This window comes from Hoplias malabaricus, chromosome 6, assembly GCF_029633855.1.
Source record: "Hoplias malabaricus isolate fHopMal1 chromosome 6, fHopMal1.hap1, whole genome shotgun sequence".
NCBI lineage: Eukaryota > Metazoa > Chordata > Actinopteri > Characiformes > Erythrinidae > Hoplias > Hoplias malabaricus.
In genome coordinates this window covers 10,100,590-10,120,259 of record NC_089805.1, presented here as the reverse complement: position 1 = coordinate 10,120,259, position 19,670 = coordinate 10,100,590, and the positions used below count along the sequence as shown (strand labels likewise).

The 19,670-nt window shown below is 42.6% G+C and overlaps 1 protein-coding gene across 2 annotated transcripts in view; it reads right to left on the bottom strand.

Annotated features, from left to right (window-relative positions):
- Nucleotides 1–140: 140 nt before the first annotated feature.
- LOC136699185 (serine/threonine-protein phosphatase 6 regulatory ankyrin repeat subunit A) overlaps nt 141–19,670 on the bottom strand; it is a 32,089-nt gene continuing 12,559 nt past the window's right edge. Inside the window, exons 2-28 of one of the 2 annotated variants that reach the window (XM_066673674.1) lie at nt 19,526–19,609; nt 15,309–15,387; nt 14,310–14,380; nt 13,978–14,178; nt 13,250–13,337; nt 12,630–12,772; nt 11,683–11,895; nt 9,784–9,862; nt 9,235–9,349; nt 8,025–8,107; nt 7,699–7,762; nt 7,429–7,497; nt 6,848–6,988; nt 6,161–6,272; nt 6,052–6,078; nt 5,707–5,781; nt 5,282–5,483; nt 4,928–5,015; nt 4,689–4,806; nt 4,319–4,538; nt 3,689–3,776; nt 3,513–3,596; nt 3,185–3,330; nt 2,960–3,042; nt 2,778–2,860; nt 2,564–2,655; nt 141–1,592 (exon numbers count right to left, since the gene is read on the bottom strand). In XM_066673674.1, the coding sequence (XP_066529771.1) occupies nt 1,303–1,592; nt 2,564–2,655; nt 2,778–2,860; nt 2,960–3,042; nt 3,185–3,330; nt 3,513–3,596; nt 3,689–3,776; nt 4,319–4,538; nt 4,689–4,806; nt 4,928–5,015; nt 5,282–5,483; nt 5,707–5,781; nt 6,052–6,078; nt 6,161–6,272; nt 6,848–6,988; nt 7,429–7,497; nt 7,699–7,762; nt 8,025–8,107; nt 9,235–9,349; nt 9,784–9,862; nt 11,683–11,895; nt 12,630–12,772; nt 13,250–13,337; nt 13,978–14,178; nt 14,310–14,380; nt 15,309–15,387; nt 19,526–19,609 (3,138 nt within the window). In that variant the 3' untranslated portion in view covers nt 141–1,302. The remainder of the gene's footprint in view (nt 1,593–2,563; nt 2,656–2,777; nt 2,861–2,959; nt 3,043–3,184; nt 3,331–3,512; nt 3,597–3,688; nt 3,777–4,318; nt 4,539–4,688; nt 4,807–4,927; nt 5,016–5,281; nt 5,484–5,706; nt 5,782–6,051; nt 6,079–6,160; nt 6,273–6,847; nt 6,989–7,428; nt 7,498–7,698; nt 7,763–8,024; nt 8,108–9,234; nt 9,350–9,783; nt 9,863–11,682; nt 11,896–12,629; nt 12,773–13,249; nt 13,338–13,977; nt 14,179–14,309; nt 14,381–15,308; nt 15,388–19,525; nt 19,610–19,670) is intronic. The other variant, XM_066673676.1, reaches the window with a different exon arrangement.

Here is a 19,670-nt window from a genome sequence, read left to right as displayed (position 1 = left end):
AATGTGTCATATATTGCCTTATATAATTCCCTGTTTAAATAATCAAATAATATTCATATAATGTATCTCTAATGTAGAACTGGACCTACCGTATGACCAAATAAAAAATGTTTAATTCATGATTTATTAGTAATCATTTGAACAACGCAAGTGGCCAAGTCATAGTCCTGACCTCAAGTTTCTTTGCACTCATATATAAAAGGCAATATTTTCTAAACACACACCAAGCATTCACACTCTCAGCCACACACCCACAAACAAATGTATACACTCATCTTTTCTCTGCATTGAGTTACTGTATTACAAATGCTGTGATTCACCAAAGACCAGAGCTGAACGTGTAGAAACCCTGTCGGCACCTTGATCGCTGGTCTCGGACTCTTAGGTAAGAAATATGAAATGTGACAAGGCCTTTTTTTTGTTTGTTTTCTAAGAAAACTTCTCTCCAAAAAATTCAAATAATCTTCAAATAATCATTCACTCCTGCAGCAACAGGGACTGGAACAGCTGCACATGACAGCACTTCAACATTCACAGCAGTCCAAGTCTTGGTTGATTTTGTTTGCAATAAATTAGCCTTAAAAACAAAAAGAGGAAATCAAAAATCAACCCTAAATGAAATCATGCTTAGAAAAAAAAAATATCAGTTGGGGGAACAACTTGGTCCCTTCGGCTGGGGCTCCCACAGCCTTCAGTTCTGAACATTCACACTTCCTCCTCCTACTGCCAGAGAGGAGGTTTCTGGGAACTGTTGTCCCACAGTAGTTGTCATTGCAGTTCAGTCTACTGTTGAGGCTATGGTCCTCTTCTTCCAAAAATAGGGAAACACAAAAATGCAGTATTAAAAAAGCCTGTTGAAAGAACTATGACTCCAAAGTGGAGGTAAAAACCGCAAACGGTCGAAAACAGAAGCCAGAAACTGTAGACTGTAGTGTATAAGGTCAACCATGTCCTTCCCATACCACTTCTCCCTCTCTTGCTCAAGCTCTATCAGTCTAAGGGCTCCTGAGACATCGGCTGAACAGGCCTAAGAGGATAGGGGAACCCAGGCAAGTGGGAGTCCCCGTTATTCCCGGTTCAGCAATAGCGTAAAAGGAGCATTCCACACTAAATCCATCATTTTAATGTGTGATTCAGTACGACGACATTAGCTTCTCCAACAATCTAGGCTCTCTGTAACTGTACAGAACAATAGAACAGGGAGTTAGGGGTCATGTTGGCTTAGTGATTCTGCGATTAAAGTTTACTTAATCACACATTAAACTACAGATTCTGCGTAGAGCACTCGAGTGAAAGGATTCCTCAGTACGTCTCTGAGTCTGAGTCGTTGAGCTCGTCGTCTGGGACGATGAGACCGTCCTCTCGGCCCAGACTGTTGAAGCTGCAGTAAGAGCCGTGCTCAGAGCGTAGCGCTGGTAAAGGGTCGAAAGTCACGGCCTTCGACGGGCTGCAGTAGTGGTTTATAGCGCTGAATGTGAGGCCTGGAACGGTGCCGACACTGCCAGGAGACACAGGCATCATAGTGGCAAGGATCAGCGCCAGGCAGTCGGCCACATCTTTATTGGGGGCACAGGCTAAGGCTGGAGTATAACCTTTAAAACAAAAGCAGACATCGGTAAGCACAGTTATCTGTACCTTCTGTATTCTGGCCCATACTCATTTCTTATTTTTACCCCTAGCTCTTAGAACTAGAGTTAGACGTTGTGGTGCTTAAAATCTTCCCCTGTTAAATGGGACTAACCCTCAAGAGCCCAATACTTTATCAGAACACAAATAAGAACGCAAAAAAGCGACTAGCGCTGCTCTGTAGGCAGCTCTGCCAGTCTGCAGTGATATCAGAGGAGCACTGCTGGATTTAGTTAAATTTAGGGCATCATAAAGTTCCACCGTCACATTATCACCAACTCTTAAGTCTTTTGTGATATGAACTGAATTCAACTTCTTTGGTAGCTTAATCTTCAAACCTTAAATGTTGCAGTAGCCTCAGGCACCAGAAAGCAATTGCTTCACAATTTCCAGTTCCACCTTAAATGAACAAGATAACCACTGAGACATCAGCACAGTACTAGTGATGTTTTATGTTTGTTATAAAGTAAAATGGTCATAACTAAATTAATCTTAGATAATACACTGGTTAACATACAAATTAAACGATTAAAAACAGACATTTGTGGGTTTCTTTGGATGCTTGTGCAGCCAGTGATTTACAAATCATTCACAACCCACTGTCTGAAGTGTGTCTCTGAAAAGCCCAAACACTCCACCATACCCATCTATCCCAACAAGAACTTAGACCCCTAACCCCTAGGCGAAAAGGAAGGATAGGGCTAAGCATTAGGGGCAATGGAGCATCAAATGGAATTGAGCCTCAGTCGTTGATGGTAAACCATACCGCACCAAAGTAACATCCTGAAGGGTTAACATTCATCAAAGTGTGGTGATTTCAATGCTCAAACACACACATCCATAAACAGCCTGGTTTACATGTTTAGATAAGTTAGAGTAGGGGAATAAACAAATTGTGCTAGGCACTGATCTTCCAGTTAACAACTATGATACTTACCGTTCTCGTCCACAGCAAGGACACTTGCCCCTTTCCCAAGAAGCTCCTGCACTACCACGGTGAGCCCGTTACGAGCAGCAACATGTAGCGGCCTGAAGGATGCATAAAAGGCAGGGACAACCAATCAGGGGCTTTCTCACAATAAAACAGCCCTGAGCAGAGAGGATGTCTTCATGTCTGGTTCCAAAGTGGACTGTATTCAGCTCATACTCACGTCTGTAGAGCTGCATTTGTGGCATTGATAAGATTCCTGTCGGAGACCTTCTCCAGAATTAACAAGGCACTAGTTTCATGCCCCTGAGGCAGAAAACGACAGTAAACAAACATGAAGCATGAAATAAAAGCCATAATAGTAGTGTTCTTTCAATATCAAGAAGGGGTCTGTGTATTACATACCTTACTGCAGGCTAAATGCAGGGCTGTGTTCTTGTTTGCATCCTGTAGAGTGAGGTCTGCCTTTGCCCTACTTACAAGTACTTCTGCATGAAAACAAAGTGCTTTCAGCACCCACATCAATCTCATAGCTGCCAATTTTAGTATTATGGAATATCTCCCCTCTTATGTATTCTGATGACTAATACTCGAGTGGCCTTTGGCAAAGTGAATGCTTTAGTGTCTTACCGACAGCGTTGGTCTGACCGTTCTCAGAAGCCATCATGAGGGGCGTTTTGCCCAGTGCGTCTATGGCATTCACCTGGGCATTGTGGCCCAGCAGCAGCTGCAGGCACTCCACGTGGTCTGTGTAGGCTGCTGCATGCAGGGGCGTTCTAGTGCACAACAGGAAACACAAGGAGGAATCAGATTCTTTTCATGGCCTGAAACCAACTGCTCATTTTTAAAAATGTATTAATACTCAGGTTTTGAAAGATGGTCACGTCCCAATTCCACAAAATAATTTAACCACATATCTCATCCCTTCAGCTGAACTGCCATATAGTCATTCCTTTACCTGGACTTGGAATCTGTGGCATTAACAATAGCAGGTCCCAGCGTGTCAATCAGCAGCTCGGCCGCCCCTTCATTATCACTGATTCTGTGAAACGGGACAGGGAGAAGCTTCAGCTAGCCATGCACAAGCAACAAATCTTTCTGGTCAAAATAGGACTATGAGAGAGTTGCTCTTACACAGCACAGTGAAGTGGACTGAAGGAGTTGCCCTCCATCTTGTGGAAAGCCTCCTGTTCTAACAACGCCTCAACACATGTATCATGACCTGTAAATAATAAAAAGACAGGTCAATCAGAACAAGCAAACTGATAGACTAGGTATGCATAGCAGAAAGGTAGGAGCAAGAATACTGGTCAGCAAAGGAAAGCCTGAGCTGTCAGAGAACATCCATTAAAAAAACCTGAGGAAACCCACGCAGACACAGAGAGAACACACCACACTCCTCACAGACAGTCAACCGGAGGAAACCCACGCAGACACAGGTAGAACATACCACACTCCTCACAGACAGTCACCCGGAGGAAACCCACGCAGACACAGGGAGAACACACCACACTCCTCACAGACAGTCACCCGGAGGAAACCCACGCAGACACAGGGAGAACATACCACACTCCTCACAGACAGTCACCCGGAGGAAACCCACGCGGACACAGGGAGAACACACCACACTCCTCACAGACAGTCACCCAGAGCGGGAATCGAACCCACAACATCCAGGTCCCTGGAGCTGTGTGACTGCGACACTACATGCTGCACCACCGTGCCGCTCCCATTAAAAAAATAATAAATAAAAAATTCCTTCACCATTGTAGCAGGCCCAGTGGAGTGGAGTGTAGCCACAGTTGTCCATGATGACGGGGACTGTCTTGAGGGACTGTGCAGCCTGCAGCAGGGCCCCCAGGACCCCAATGTGTCCACATGCTGCTGCCAAGTGCATGGCAGTGCGCCCTCTACTGTCACGTACAGGCAGACTGGCACTGTGCTGTAACAGTGCCTCCACACACGCCTCATGCCCCGTCACTGCCTGCACACAAACACATATACTTCAGGACGTATTGAGGGGCATACTCTGCAATATAAATTTGGGAGTACACTTGAGGATAAACTCTGCCAACAAAGATGTAACATATGGCATACACCCTGCTACACATTTCTAGAGATGAGTGTGTCTTACCCCGCGATGCAGGGCTGTTCTGCCCCACTTGTCCCTGGCCTCCACGCTGGCTCCTTTACTGAGCAAGAAGTAGACGCAGTCTGTGTGCCCATTCAGCACAGCCAGCATCAGAGGAGTCCTGGCATCCATCAGTAAATGCATCAGTAATACAGGTTGATATTCATTTGACTGAGAAAGCTACAAATCACTAAGGTATGTCGGTTTTTCTTTATTTTTATATAAACCTGAATGTCACTCACTGTCCATTCCCGTCCTGAATGTCCACAGCTGAATGTGGATCTGCATTTCCAATAAGCAGGCGGAGGCATTCCAAGTGGCCATTCATGGCTGAGGGATTCAAACAAACAAACAAAGTGTAAATTCAGGTGGCAGAGTGTGAGAGAGTGTGTGAATCGATCCAAATCCTCAGCAGCTCAATGTGAGCGGTTTGGATTCATAAACAATGCAATGTTTTGGTGACAGTCTCTTTCATTTCCACTTATTGGACCAATTCTCAAGCGGGTGAAAATGCTGATGCAGATTTTTTAAATGAGGCGCGATCGACTTTGTAGGCACCCCTACTTTTAGAGTGTGGTTCAACCCACTGTTCCTACCTGCAGCGTGGATGGGTGTTCTCTTCTGCGTGTAGTCTTTAAGCAGAATGGAGGCTCCCTGGTTGATGAGCACATCCACACACTCCACATGGCCCTTAAACGCAGCCAGATCCAGCGGTGTGTGTCCCTGCACTGTTCGAACATCCAGGTCCAAAAGAGACTGAACTAGAACTTCCAGAGCATGGTGGTGACCGTGGTACGCCTGAAAGACAACACACTGCTCACACTGCTTGTCCACTTGCTCATTTGTTTACAATTGCAAATGCATAATTTCTTCTCCAATATTTAGTTAAGCATCAGATTGCTTTAATGACACTGAAGGAATGGTATTATTCAGGACATAAGTGAGAGGATGCATAAAAAGCATCAGAAAAGCCAGGAGTTTGTTGTACGGTGATCTTAAAAGCTACTATGCTTTTACTCACTGCTAAGTGCAAAGGGCTGATAGGTGTCTGACCGTCTGTGTCATTCAGGATGTCTGTCCCAGACGTCTCCATCAGCTGAAGACACACAGACGATAATGAATTCAAAACCCTTAGATCCAAGTTGTAAAATCAAAACAGACACTAGACTATAACAACGTCGGAGAATGTACTAGGATTGACAGTCAATTCATTCATTTACTAAAAATCCTTTTGAGATAAACAAGAAGTTACTCGTACATTTCGCCACTTGAGGGCAGTCAGGTACAACTTTCTGGAGCAGAGAAGCGCTCTTAAAGAGCAGACGTTGCTAATCTAAGCTTTAATAGTAAGACTTAATGCACTTACCACGTCCAGCGGTGTTTCACTGGCAATCTGCATCACAGAAAATAGTTCTTAATACCACAGCTCGACTGAAGAAAGACAGTGTGAAAATGAACGAGAGACAGGTACTGACCAGTTCGAGGCAGAGGCGGTGACCATAGGCTGAGGCATAGTGTACTGCATTATAGCCCTGTTTGTCGCGAATCCCTGGGTTAGCATCGTTTCGCAATAAATACTCCAAGCATCTGACAGGAAAATAAGACGACACGAATATTACTGTTTACATTAAAGTTTACTGACGACATTTTTATACTTAATAATTGCAGTAATATGTTACAGCCTTGTAATGTATAATCATAATATTCTAGTCATTGATCTTTGGCAGAGATTAGATGTAGGTTATTTCACTTGCACGCTAAAACAATTAAAAACATCTGCTTAATGGCTGTGTTCTGATATCTGTCTCCAACGTCAGCATAGTACTATATATAATAAACATCCATTCCCTCCATATACTCAAAAAAAACATCAAGCTAACATCTCTAACTCAAACCAGAGCGTTCAACTAACAGTAATGAAGTTACCAGTTACTGCAGGCTGGGGGTGGCACTGATTGGATTACCTCCTGTTAGGGATTTGCCTCTCTGGGGATGATATTTCCTCTCTAATACATTTTCATGACTGATTTCATATGATCGTGGTTTTCCATCACTGCTCCTGCCCCTACCCCCTTTTGAAACCAGCGCTGCTTTTTGAGTCAACTTTAAAAATGGGCTGCCATAGTATTTAGTTAGTGGCAGTTGTAGGTTCTCTCTCTTACTTGGCATCAGTGTCTGAAGCAGCCGCATAGTGCAAAGGGGTGCAACCCCTCACGTCCATGTCGTTCACACTGGCCCCTGAGCCCACAAGCGCAAACAGGCACTGATAATTACAGTTGGCGGCTGCGTAATGAAGTGGCGTCCTGTGCAAACACCCACACAGAAATAAATGCGTTATAAAAACAAATGGACTCAGCATGTGAACTTACAAAACCTTTTTATGAAACCTTTCACAGCAAGGTGTTTTATAAGTGGTAAGAAGCTGCCCAGTTAAAGGGTCAGGAATAGAATCTAATATAGAATGCTCTTATATGCCTCAAGGGTATAGACAGGTAGCACTCAGTTATTATTTTTATGTGTATTATGTGCAATTAAGGCTTTTACATCTGATATGGACAGGTGCTGAATGGTCCTACAGATATGTGTAAAATCTGAAAGCAACTCTATATAATGGAAGCTGTAATAAAGGCAAAAGGAGATACTTTACATTACCACAACATACGCATTTCCATATGTATACAATATCAGAGTTAATCACTGAAATCCTTTTGATGACTGTTCACGCTATGCCTCCCAAACTCACCTTCCGAATCTGTCCTTCCTGTTGAAGTCTGCTCCAGTGTTGAGCAGCATATTTAAACAGTCAAGGTTTCTACAGAAACAGAAGGAGAGCGTGAGTGAGAAGAGAAGGAAATAGAAGAGATGGTCATTTGTAGTTCTTAGTGTCTGCATTAAGTTAGGGTTTGATTTAGGGAATCTCTCTGGGGCAAAATCCAGAGAGCGCCACAAAGGCCACATTCAGACGCTGATGTGGAGGATGAACCAGTCAGAGAAGAGCAGGGCTGTGACTCACCCTCCTGCTGCTGCTGCGTGTAAACACGTCCTGCCAAAGTCATCAGGCGTGTCGATGTCAAAACCTGAACCAACAGAGGAGTGAACAAGTGCAAATATTAATACCTGAATGAGCACTATTATCACCCGCAGTCTACAGCACGGAAAACTCGTGAGCTGCTTCCACCTGGCTGCTGGTGGAATTTATTGATGAAAGGCTGAATATAGCTTTGGTTGCCTTCACAGTGATGAGGAAACACTCACACACTCACTCACAGCAGCCAACTAAAGCTCCTGTGGTTCAAGAATGCCCTCATTTCCTTTACGGAGTGGGTGAATGTGACTCACCAGATGACAGAAGTTTTCGGCAGCAGTCTGAGAAGCCACTGAGTGCAGCCAGGTGAAGGGGAAACATGCCGTGAATCCCCCGCCTAAAGGGAAGAGGTGACAATTTATTTATTACTCAACATTTATTCCACTTATGTTCCTGTGAATGTGATTCAAATGAGGCACAATTTGCAACCCATTTACACCCTTCAGTTCTCCACAACCCAATGCTGGTGTCTTTATATCCTTTAGGCCGTGCTTGGCATTGGTCACTGAGGCATGTGCAGCTGCTCTGGAGCATCCCACTAAATTAGCAGTGCTTTCCTACTGAGATAAAAGCCTGTGTCAACAATGGTTGCTCCTTAAAGCAACACTGGGTGAGAGCAGGTATTTTTGCTCCTGGGTTCTCCTAGTTGCAGAGTACAATTCACTTTTACAGCACTTTTCTGAAATAAAGGATGTTTTAAAAGTTGCCACAAAGGTATGTCTTCCATTAAAATTGGTCAAAATAGATTCATATACATGAATATTTTACTTCATTCATTCATTATCTGTAACCCTTATCCAGTTCAGGGTCGCAGTGGGTCCAGAGCCTACCTGGAATCACTGGGTGCAAGGCAGGAACACACCCTGGAAGGGACACAACGCACACACTCACACATTCACAACTACGGACACTTTTGAGTCACCAATCCACCTACCAACATGTATTTTTGGACCGTCGGAGGAAACCCACACAGATACAGGGAGAACACGCCACACTCCTCACAGACAGTCACCCGGAGGAAACCCACACAGATACAGGGAGAACACACCACGCTCCTCACAGACAGTCACCCGGAGTGGGACTCAAACCCGCAACCTTCAGGTCCCTGGAGCTGTGTGACTGTGACACTACCTGCTGTGCCACCGTGCCACCCTAATATTTCACTTGTGGTATAAAATATTAATATTAATAATCTACTCAGCTGGTCACTCATAATAGAGGTCAGTAGGCCGAAAAGCTTCAGAAGACCGACTCCTTGAAAAGCCTAATAAAAGAATGGCCAATCAATCCTGCTGCTTTGCAGGAAAAGACCCCAGTGTGCCCAGCTCTCTAAGATGGAAACACTGCCAAGCCAAGGTACCGCTTTCAGTGGCTGCCATCTGTCAGATCCAGAGTGTCCTCGCATGCTCTTGTTCGAACATAAAAAAAAATAAAAATAAATCTCGGCTAAGAATGGTGACTCACTTAGCTGTGTTGGCTCCATTGGTGATGAGGGTGTTAATAAGGAGCTCATGGCCGTATCGGGCGGCTATGTGCAGAGGAGAGTTCCCATTCTTATCTTCACAGTCTATCTCAGCCCCTGTCAACAAACAATCAAAAGGGTGGTTTTTAATATTCGACACAGTGAATATGGCCAGCAGGACAGAGCAAATTATTAATACAGCCAATTAAACCAAATGATACTCTAATGTGCAAGCCGTTATTCCCAAATAAATACTAATAAAAAAAGAACTGCTAAACCAGTCTCCTCAGCTACTGTTTATAGACCTAATATTAAATTACACAGTTCTGCAGCACCAACTACATATACGTACTATCTGCTGTTAAATATATAATAAGACATGGTCTTCTGGTAGCATTCAGACAGCTGCAGTAGTCTGTTTCCTTCACTGAACTTCATAGGACTGATAACAAGTCTCTATACACTGCCCTCTGGTGGACAGAAATCTGAGCCATCCCTGGCAGTAACCTTAGAAAGGTCTAGGGGAACACAACAGATAAGGTTGTACTCACCACTCTGAATGACAGCCTGAGATCTGGAGAACCTGCCGTGGATGGCAGCCATGTGGAGTGGAGTTTTACCATCCTTACTCTGCCAAACAAAAGAGCAAGAGAGAAAGATGTATTCTTAAGCTTTAAATAGATGATTTAAGGAGTCAAAAAACTTACAAGTAGAAGATGACTATGAAATAAACAACTACAGGAATTCTGTTTCATGAAAAGAAACAGATCTATCCTGTGTGTAAGTGATCCTGCTGAATGATCCTATTCCACAGCAGTACATGACGGTCACCGAGAGCAGTTGTTGAACTCTATCACAGTGTCTCAGATCAGAGTGCAGAAGCGTATGTGAGCAAATGGCAGTAACAGCATGGCATGTTCTCTGGCATAAGCTCATGAACATACACAGAATTCAGAGCAGCTTGTTCCCTGCAGTCTTTTTCCCCACCTTCTGTTTCTTCTGGAGTCTCTTTCATGTGTCAGTCTGTCCCCTCAGACACTGACAGTCAATACACGCCCTCTATAATCAGCACTGGACAAAGTTCCACTCCTTCTTATACCTGGAAGTGCATTCAGCGAGTGCTGCCTCATTTCTGATAGCACTTGGGTCAGCCATTATTGACATAAATCAGCTGGAGAGGCATCGGCATCCTCCTCTTTGGACAGTGGAGGGAAACCACGCGGCGCTATTCACGTTAGCGAATGTAATTAAGCAAGCCACATTCTCACGTAACAGTGTTATTTTGGTGTGGTTCAGCATTCAAATAACATAACTGAGCTTGTTCCACTGGACTGCTGATGACATTTTAACACTTTATAAATCCACCATTTATTAGTTTTCAAGCAGATCACTGTCACTCACAGCCTCTACCACTGAGTATATGATGCATTTTGTTCAAATGACGGATTAAAGCCCTTTTAATCTCCATAAACTACAAGTAATATGGTTGACCTATGTGCTGTGTCACAATTTTACAAACCTAGGGTATAATCAAACCCTATCTGAAGGAATCCTACTCACTATAAAATGCTTTTATTTTGCACAGATTGGACGGTCCATTCAGGATGGTGAAGTGCCTGCTTTGATTCAGAGCTGCTCAATTGGACTTGTGCAAGACATTCTCATTTTAATTAAACACTTGGATGTAAAAACTGTACTGTGAAAATATTAGGGTTTGTTGAAAATTCCATTTAAACTTAAAGAGCTCTTTATGTGCTCTATTTATTAATTCTCTGTAAGCGCTTATCCAGTTCAGGGTCGCGTTGGATCCAGAGCCTTCCTGGAATCATTAGGCGCAAGACAGGAATACACCCTGGAGGGGGCGCCAGTCCTTCACAGGGCTCTTTTAGTGATCTAGTGCTATTTTATTTACTCAGAAACCCTCGACTCAGCACAACAGTGCTCTCCATTGACTACCTTACATTCCTTGTACATTTTCATTGTGAATTTGTAAACAGTGGGATTTTAGTCAGTCATTCATTTTCCATAACAGCTTTATCTTGTTCAGGGTTGCTGTGGGTCTGGGATCCACCTGGAATCACTGGGTGCAAGACAGGAACACACCCTGGACCTACGGACACTTTTTGCACAGCCAATCCACCTACCAGCATGTGTTTTTGGACTCTGTGAGGGAATCGGAGCACCTGGTGGAAACCCATGCAGACACAGGGAGAACACACCACACTCCTCACAAACAGTGACCCAAGGTGGGCTTCAAACCTGTTACCCCAGATCCCTGGAGCTGTGTGACAGTGATACTACCAGTTGCACCCATTTTAAGTCAGTCATCCTGTCCAAAACTACAACAAATAACAACAACACTAACACTGTAAATACTTTTGCGGTGTTTAGCAGTGGATTACATCCAGAATTAAAACGGATCTATAGCAGAATTGAGGTTGAAGACTCACCTTGATGTTGACATCGGCTCCATTACCCACTAATAGTTCCAGGCACAGCGCCCCCTGGCGGGAGGCAGCAGTAAAGTGCAGTGGCGCAAAGCCCTTCTCGTTCACCTGGTTGACGTTAGCACCTGACTCGATCAGTTCATTCACCACCACGTCCTGACCGTTATAACAGGCCACATGCAGCGGAGTGTTCCCATATGCATTAGGCTCATTGATCTGCACAGAGGGAGAGAAATGATAGGGATAAATGTTCATGTATCCATTTCTTTCCATCTCATCAACATCAAAATAGGACTGATTACAGAATTTTATAGCCCTGACATAGTATTATTATAGCACTGAGAATATGCCTTCATTATTGAATATAAATACCAGTAACCACATGTTTCCACTTTGCCTGTTAAAATAATTCCACAGCAATAGGAGTCTGCTTTCTGTTTTTGTTGCTCTGAGGATCTGCGACAGTCAGCATCCTTAAATGCTTACAAAAATCAGCTATTTCCACTTATTGGGATTACTTGCTTCATAATTATTTATTTGAGCATTAGAAATCTTTTAAAATCACAAAATTAAAGCATGCTATTTTTGATTATTGTTAATAATAACTGCTATTCGCAGAAAGGATCAACGTCCCATTTCATGTACAGAACAGTAGTTTCCAAAACTATGTCAGCATCATTTCAAACAAGCAATTATTCATTCTCCATTATATCAACAAATGGTCTCAGCGTCTTTGCAGGGTTTGGGAGCAGTACCTAACCTCATTTTCATTTTAATCAACCATTTCCAAGATTGCATCTACAAAGAGGCTGTAAGAAATGTGTGGCCCTTGAGTAAAAGCACATAAATGAATGCAGAAGCCTGCATGACATTAAGCAGATTGTTATGAAAATGAGTGACAGATGGGGGGGCGGAGTCATGTGACAGCTGCGAGGAAAGGGTAGACTTACGTCCACCCCCAGATCCAGCAGGTATTTGACCACACTGATCATCCCACTGGAGGCTGCAGCATGGAGCGGCGTGTAGGCTTTCTTATCTTTACATGCCACCTCCGCACCATGAGACACCAGCAATCGCACCACCTCCATATGACCTGAGAGAGAGAGAGAGAGAGAGAGAGAGAGAGAGAGAGATTAAGATAAATCATGTCAATACATGTAAAAAGGCGATACAGCAAAACAGAAGAAGCAAAGATAAAAATGTGAAAGATGATGGCAGAAAAAGCAGGGTAGTAAAACGGTTGGAGAAAATAGAGAGAGAGAGAGAGAGAGAGAGAGATACAGAATAAGTGAAAGAGGATAGGAAAAAAGAAAGTTAATGAAGTAAAGAAAGAAAGAAAAAGAAAAGCAGCAGATGAGAGTGGGGGGTGGTAAGGAATGTAGGAGACAAAGCAGAGAACAGAGGCCCTCTTACAGACATCAGCCACAGACTGACACTAACAATCACAGCGAGGCTGAGACTGCTCTTATTCTTGGTGTTGATTTTCTGTGACTGAGCATTAATCTGAGGACAGGCTGAGTAATGAAGTACTGCTTATTTACAGAGGTGCCCTGTAGTTTTGTCTGCTTACCCATATACGCAGCCCAGTGGATAGCTCTCCTGTCTTTCTTATCAAACGCATTAAGGTTAGCTCCTCTGGACAGGAGCAGCTTCACCATCTACATAAAGGTGATTAGAAAAGAAGCACAATGACAATTAAATCATCACACTGGCCATTCCTACTACAAAGAAAATACTCGTTTATGTATTTACTGCAGACTGCTTATACAGAGGAGTCAAACCCATAATCCAGTAACACTGTATTGAACTCCAAATGACAGCAAACAGACACACAGTATCTGTCAAAAACAACTTGGAATGACGTCTTTTTACATTAAAGGTGATATATCTGACAATTTAAACAATAATATAACAGCACATAACTAATTACTATGTAAAAATATAGTGGAGTAAAGGCATACTGAGAAGAGAATGAAGTCACACTCCTTTTGTGTGTGTTGTTCTCTGCTCTTTGTTTTCATAGCTGGGTTGGCTGCTTGTGCATTATAGTCCTGCCCTCTGGAATCCCTCCCCAAGAGACAGTGCTGTGAAATATATTCAAGGGATAGCAACTGTCTGTGTTTAGCAGGTGCTTTCTCAGGGCACAGCACTGAGAACACAACCAGGAGGGGAGGTGTGGCTAAATATGAAGCATTGGTTATGGTCTGGGATGCTAGTGCGCTATCTAAAATAGCAAAATATATCCCCTTTAACTCACTAAACATTTGCCATTACTTTCAATAATATACATAGCAGTACCTCAAGGTGTCCACTAAAGGCAGCGTGGTGCAGGGCGGTGCGTCCAGCGCGGTCAGACACGTTGACATTGCTAAGCAGAGGTACAAGCGCCTCGGCACAGCGCACAGCTTTGTTTGCTGCAGCCACATGCAGAGGCGTCTGCCAGTTTTTATCCCGGGCATTTACGTCAGCAGAGTGCTTCAGGAGCACCTGAACTGCGTCCTGCACAAACACAGGGTCGGTGAAAAATAAACAACCAAAAGACACAGGAACACAGAGGAGGTGCTGGAGTGCATGGACACTGAGCAGAGCTTGTTTGCATTTGTATGTGTGTTTAGAGTGCAACGTGATACCTCACTGCAGGAGGCGACAGCACGGTGAAGAGGGGTCAGCCATTTATTATCTTTGGCATTTACTCTCGCTCCTGAAAGAAACAAAGGGACACAGATAAAATAAAGCAAAAACACACAAAGATCACTGAAACAGTCTCTTATTATGTGACTTTTTTACAGAAAAAATGTGTGACAGATTACAAATAATAAATCTAATATTTAAACAATATTTACATGAAATCAGTGGATGTTTTCGACCGCACAGTGATTGACAGCGGTGTTGCCAGGGCAACACAAACAACCCCATAGCAGAAGGATAAAGTTTTACAAATATCTTTTAAGTTTGGAAATTTAAAACACTTTTAAAAGAGAAAGAAAAGCACTAGGATGCATTCTTCATGGAAAATGGTCTTTTTCTGCCAGATGTCAGACTTTGAATCTGCGTGTGACTGATTTAAATATGTAAACTTTCCTTCAACGTGCGGATTATGTGGTAACCGAATTAGAAAGAGGCACTGACTAAATCGAGCAGGAATTTGGCCAATGTTTCAAACACCACTAGACATTTCTGAGATACATTACTAATGGGAGACAACAGATCTTTCAAACAGTGAGCATTATGCTGTGACATTTTTATATCCCCTTAGTAAAGAGAGCCCAGTCACACGTTTGTTCTTTAGTTAAAAGCATGAACAAATGAAAAAAATCACTTGACAGTCCCCTTTAAGACAAGAGAAGTCCCATGATTCACTGAGAACACATCTGTGAAGGTTAAAATAGAGCAGCAGCACCTGCTTGTCTTTATCAAAGCTCCCCTAATAGCATCCTCCCCTTTCTGCATGCGACCTCAGCCTTTCCAGGCAGTCAGCTGACTCTCATGGCTACGTCTGAGTGTGTTTATGAATGGGGGAAGCGAACGTTTGTGTGTGAAATGTGGAGCTGCTTCTGGTCCAGCTCTCTGCGGTAATAGAGAACGGCTGGGTTTCTAAAGGGGTGTGTTTTCCAAGAAAGCTGCTGTACCTGACAGAACGAGAAGCTCAATGATCTCAGCATCGCCCAAGTAAGCTGCAGCGTGGAGAGGAGTCCTCTTCTCGTTATCCTGAACAAGATCAAAATATCAGAGTGTGAAATATTCACAGTTGTCTGTTTTAAGAAACAACTTTTAAAAATACCTTTTCAGATTAAAGCTAATTCATTTCAAAGTTGGGTCGTTTCATGTTCTTGGATTATTTTATTTATTTATTATTTCAATTATTCAGTACCTATTCTATTATCATTCCCAAGGATTTTTTCAAACTAATTTCCTCACTCACTTTCGTTCTTGGTCTTCTATCTGTTGCTTTTCATGCTGCTATTAATTAGCTTCTTGTTATGCACAGTAATGTATTGCATTTTCATATGTAAATGATATATTTTATTTTTTATTATCGTTAATTTTATTACCATTTTTTATCATCGTAACTTATCCTGCCGTGACATAATTACTTAACCAGAATAATTAGTTAGTTTCGTCAGCAGTGCCAATAAAACTACAGTACACTTGGTTGTTGCTTGTGTAAAGCCTGTGTTTCCAAATCAAAAATCCCCTGAGGGCTCTGATATTAAGTTCCAAAAGCTTTAATGGTGCCAATTAAAAATCCCACATTTTACAAAGTGAAACTGAAATCCACTGCAGATGACGATGCATATGTGACAACAGCTTGTAGCTCAAATTAAAAACAGTTGCAGTTTGAGTTGCCAAAAGGGGCCTGAGACACAGAATTCATGTCCGAATGCTGGTAGCTAGTTGGTACGGCTTGGTACAGCTCGTCTGCAAGAATCACTGCAGTAAGAAAGGGGCGATTTTGCATGACAGTGAGGACGTATAAGGCACGTTCTCTCTTTCTCTTTCACTCCAGCCCTTATGTTCAGAGGCTTTGTAAAATATGAAGGAGCACTCCTGAGCATCACTCCTGAACAAAAACTCTTCCTTATCTTATTTCAAATATGATTAACCCAGAATTTTCTAGTTACAAGAAGGCCTTAACAATACTGGAAATACGTCCATAGTGATTTTTCTCACTAACACTGTGACCTAAGCTCCAGGCCTGTTACTTCCACAAACATCATGCAGTTTTTTCCAGGCTTGAATAAGTAACACAGTGCCAAGCTGCCAGTTTACGAGCTCTGTATTATTAGGTTTAAAGTTTCCACCTTAAAACTAGTACATCATTAAATAATGCAACAGACAAAGTTAACCAACACCGTGTTAACCATCAGCAGCCTAAATTCAAAAGCATGTGTGAGACCATGTCTATCACACTGCTCTGTTTGACTGATGTGTGGTGAAGCGGGGTGGTTGAGTTACTGTGTAGACTTGTGTGGTATGCAGTATGATGGAAAGCTCCATTAAATGCAGCACATACACAGATCAATGGGTGCTCAGCTCTTCTGTACCACCATGCAGTAGCAGCGTTAAATATTGTTCGTTCTGCAGCAGACGCAATGTTATAGGAACACGTTCTTTCATCCAGGTGTGACATATGTCAGCCAGGACTAGTACATGATCATGAGTATGCCACAATGTAAACAGGAAATGTGTTATTTATCGATCACTATATTTATAATAGCCACTTTGTGGAATCTATGATATTTATATCAGTGTTTGTGTCAGACATGGATCCTACCCAGCTGATGGTGGCTTGACTAATCTTATTGCTAACTGAAGCACTACATTTAAGAGGTGTATCTGATGAACGTCATGCTCAAACTACTAAAGCACTCTAAGGCACACACAGTTAACTTCACACAGTGCTATTTCAGGACAGGTTTGTTACAGGGTTGGGTTGGATTCAGTGTAACTTTGCCTCTAATATCCCATTTATCATAGTCTGCTGATATATGTCTGATACTGATATGCCGTGTTTGCCTTATTAAACATGTGTTTTAGCCTCTGTACCAGTCTGCAACAACTGTTCTCAGGCTAAATGGTGTTTGCAAAACCAGCGCACTTTATTATGAAACTGCACTGATGCGAAACATTTGAGAATGCAAGCACACCTCCAAACATCCAATTACGAAACTGGCAACAGTAATTAATTCTGTTTGCTAACGCAAGTCTAAATCTTCCAATGATTTGACCTGGAATGCCACTCTGTTGTTCGCTGTGGTGGGAAGAGCTCTGTTCTTCAAGTAGTGCACCATTCTTTCAAACACAGAAGCCACAAACAAGTCATGTGAGCAGACCAGGCCGGCAGCCCAGTGATTGGTCCATCATCAAAAAGCTGCCATGTCTCACAACTGAGCCAAGAGCAGCCTGAAGATGAACACTGAACTCTCTTTAAACTCCCAGCGCGGGGATAAAGGCATGCTCAGTCAAATAAGCATCAAGACGGGGCGCGCGTGAGCGTCCACTCGAATCTCAGACTGCCCAGCAGCTCATTAGGGAAAGGACAACAAGGTAACTCTGAGGACAGTGAAAACAAGACCAGGAAGAAACAGAACGGAAGGCCACGCATACACACATTTGCTTCTAAATGGTGCATGGTTAGCACTCCAGCCTGCTGTTACAGGAAATCAATGTGACAGAGCCAGGGCCATTAGCCAGGCAGGTCATCACCCGCCTACCTGAACCGAACCCAGTCTCAGGCCCCGGGTTACAAATGTGCCAACCCAGATCGACTGGACTACTGGACACAAACCTATAGTCGACAGTTTCGAAAATGTAGCCCCAAGTTAAGACTCGCTTAGGACTTTATTTATTTGTTTATTATGAAACAAGCATTCTCTTATAAAACTACAGTCTAAAGTTATTGTCATGTTACGTAATACTCTGTAGCTCTGCATTACATCCATCAGTTAGACAGAATTCATGATTTTGTATTTATTAAATGTCGCCACGTCCATCCAAGTACTTTCACTACAAAACTCAACGTACATTACACAAAAATATATGCAGACATTCAATAAGATAGTTCTGCAGGTAATGGTTCTAGGAAGGGACAGATTCTGAGGGTGAATAACAAACATCAGCTCATTTCCATCATTAGTTTTGTTCTAATTTCTGTGAAAACTAAAGCATTCCTAGTAAGACAAGTGTGTTGAGGAAACTTCAGCATGGTGCTGTGTGTGACTGGGGACTCCAGGGCATTAGTCCTCCACTCTACAGCCCTGAGGGGTTTTTACCTGCTCCCAAATCTGAAGAAAGCTCTCAGTGGAAAGTGATTTTCTGATGAGAACCAAAAGAGCAAATGTATTTGTTTCAGTGAACTTAAAGGCTAACTGCTAGAGCTAACAAATGAAGGGTGATCACATTGGAAAATAATAATATTATACATATCATATGGGTTTTAATTCATATGTATAACCAAGAAATTACCAAATGCCCACTGTACCTAGAACTATTGGAAAAATTCCCCAGCCACCTCATTTGTCTTTTCCTTCAGGCAAATATTTTCTATAAAGGCCCACAGACAACAAGCATCAACAAATATATTGGGAAGTACACACCTTAACATGAATAATTAACTTAAAAGGAAGGCAGATACACTCTTCTAGAGAGCCACAAAGCCATTCAGGTTTAAAACCCCCATCTAATGTTTTCTATCTACACCCAGAAAAGTTAATGTGAGGCATTTGTGCTATGTTATGTGTCAAATATATATAACTTTAATTTTTATGAGCATTATCTGATCTCTTGTTTTTAGTAGTGGACTAATGCATGCAAATTAGATCTGTTCTGATTGGCTGCCCTACATTGTACCTCTTTCAAAAATGCTGAATATTTTTCCCAAGTTAAGCACTGAACTGACTGGACGTCTAATGGTACAGTTTGATACTTTAACAGCTATTAAATACTATTTTTTTAAAAAAGGAGGGATATTCATGGTATAGGTTTTTAAAGCTGTCCCAGTTTGACTCATTAAAAGTTCAGTAATTAGATTTTAAGTAGTTTAATCAAGAAAAACACAAAACATATTAGCACTGCACCCCTCTGGGACTGGATTCTGATTCTCCTGCTTTAGAGCAGTGTTTCCCTGACCTGGTACTGGAGGCTGCCTGCTCTGCACATTTTACAAATTCCCCTGCTTTAACAAAATCACTTCAACTCAGTAAGGGCCTGTTAATGAGCTGATTAGATGGCTTAAGTGTATCAGAAGCAGGGGAACACGAAAAAGGCAGGGCAGTGGACCTCCAGGAGCAGGGCTGTGTATTTGCTGTAGTTTATTCAGTGTTTGCTAGTTTGTCTTCAACTATACCTGCACGTTGACATCTTCTTTCTTGAATATGAGGGAGCGAACTTCGTCAGGGTCCACATTAAATATAGCTTTCAACAACGAAGGCTGGGGAGAGATGAAGAATAATGTCAGTGAATTAAAAGTGGGGTGCAATATTTAAGCACTG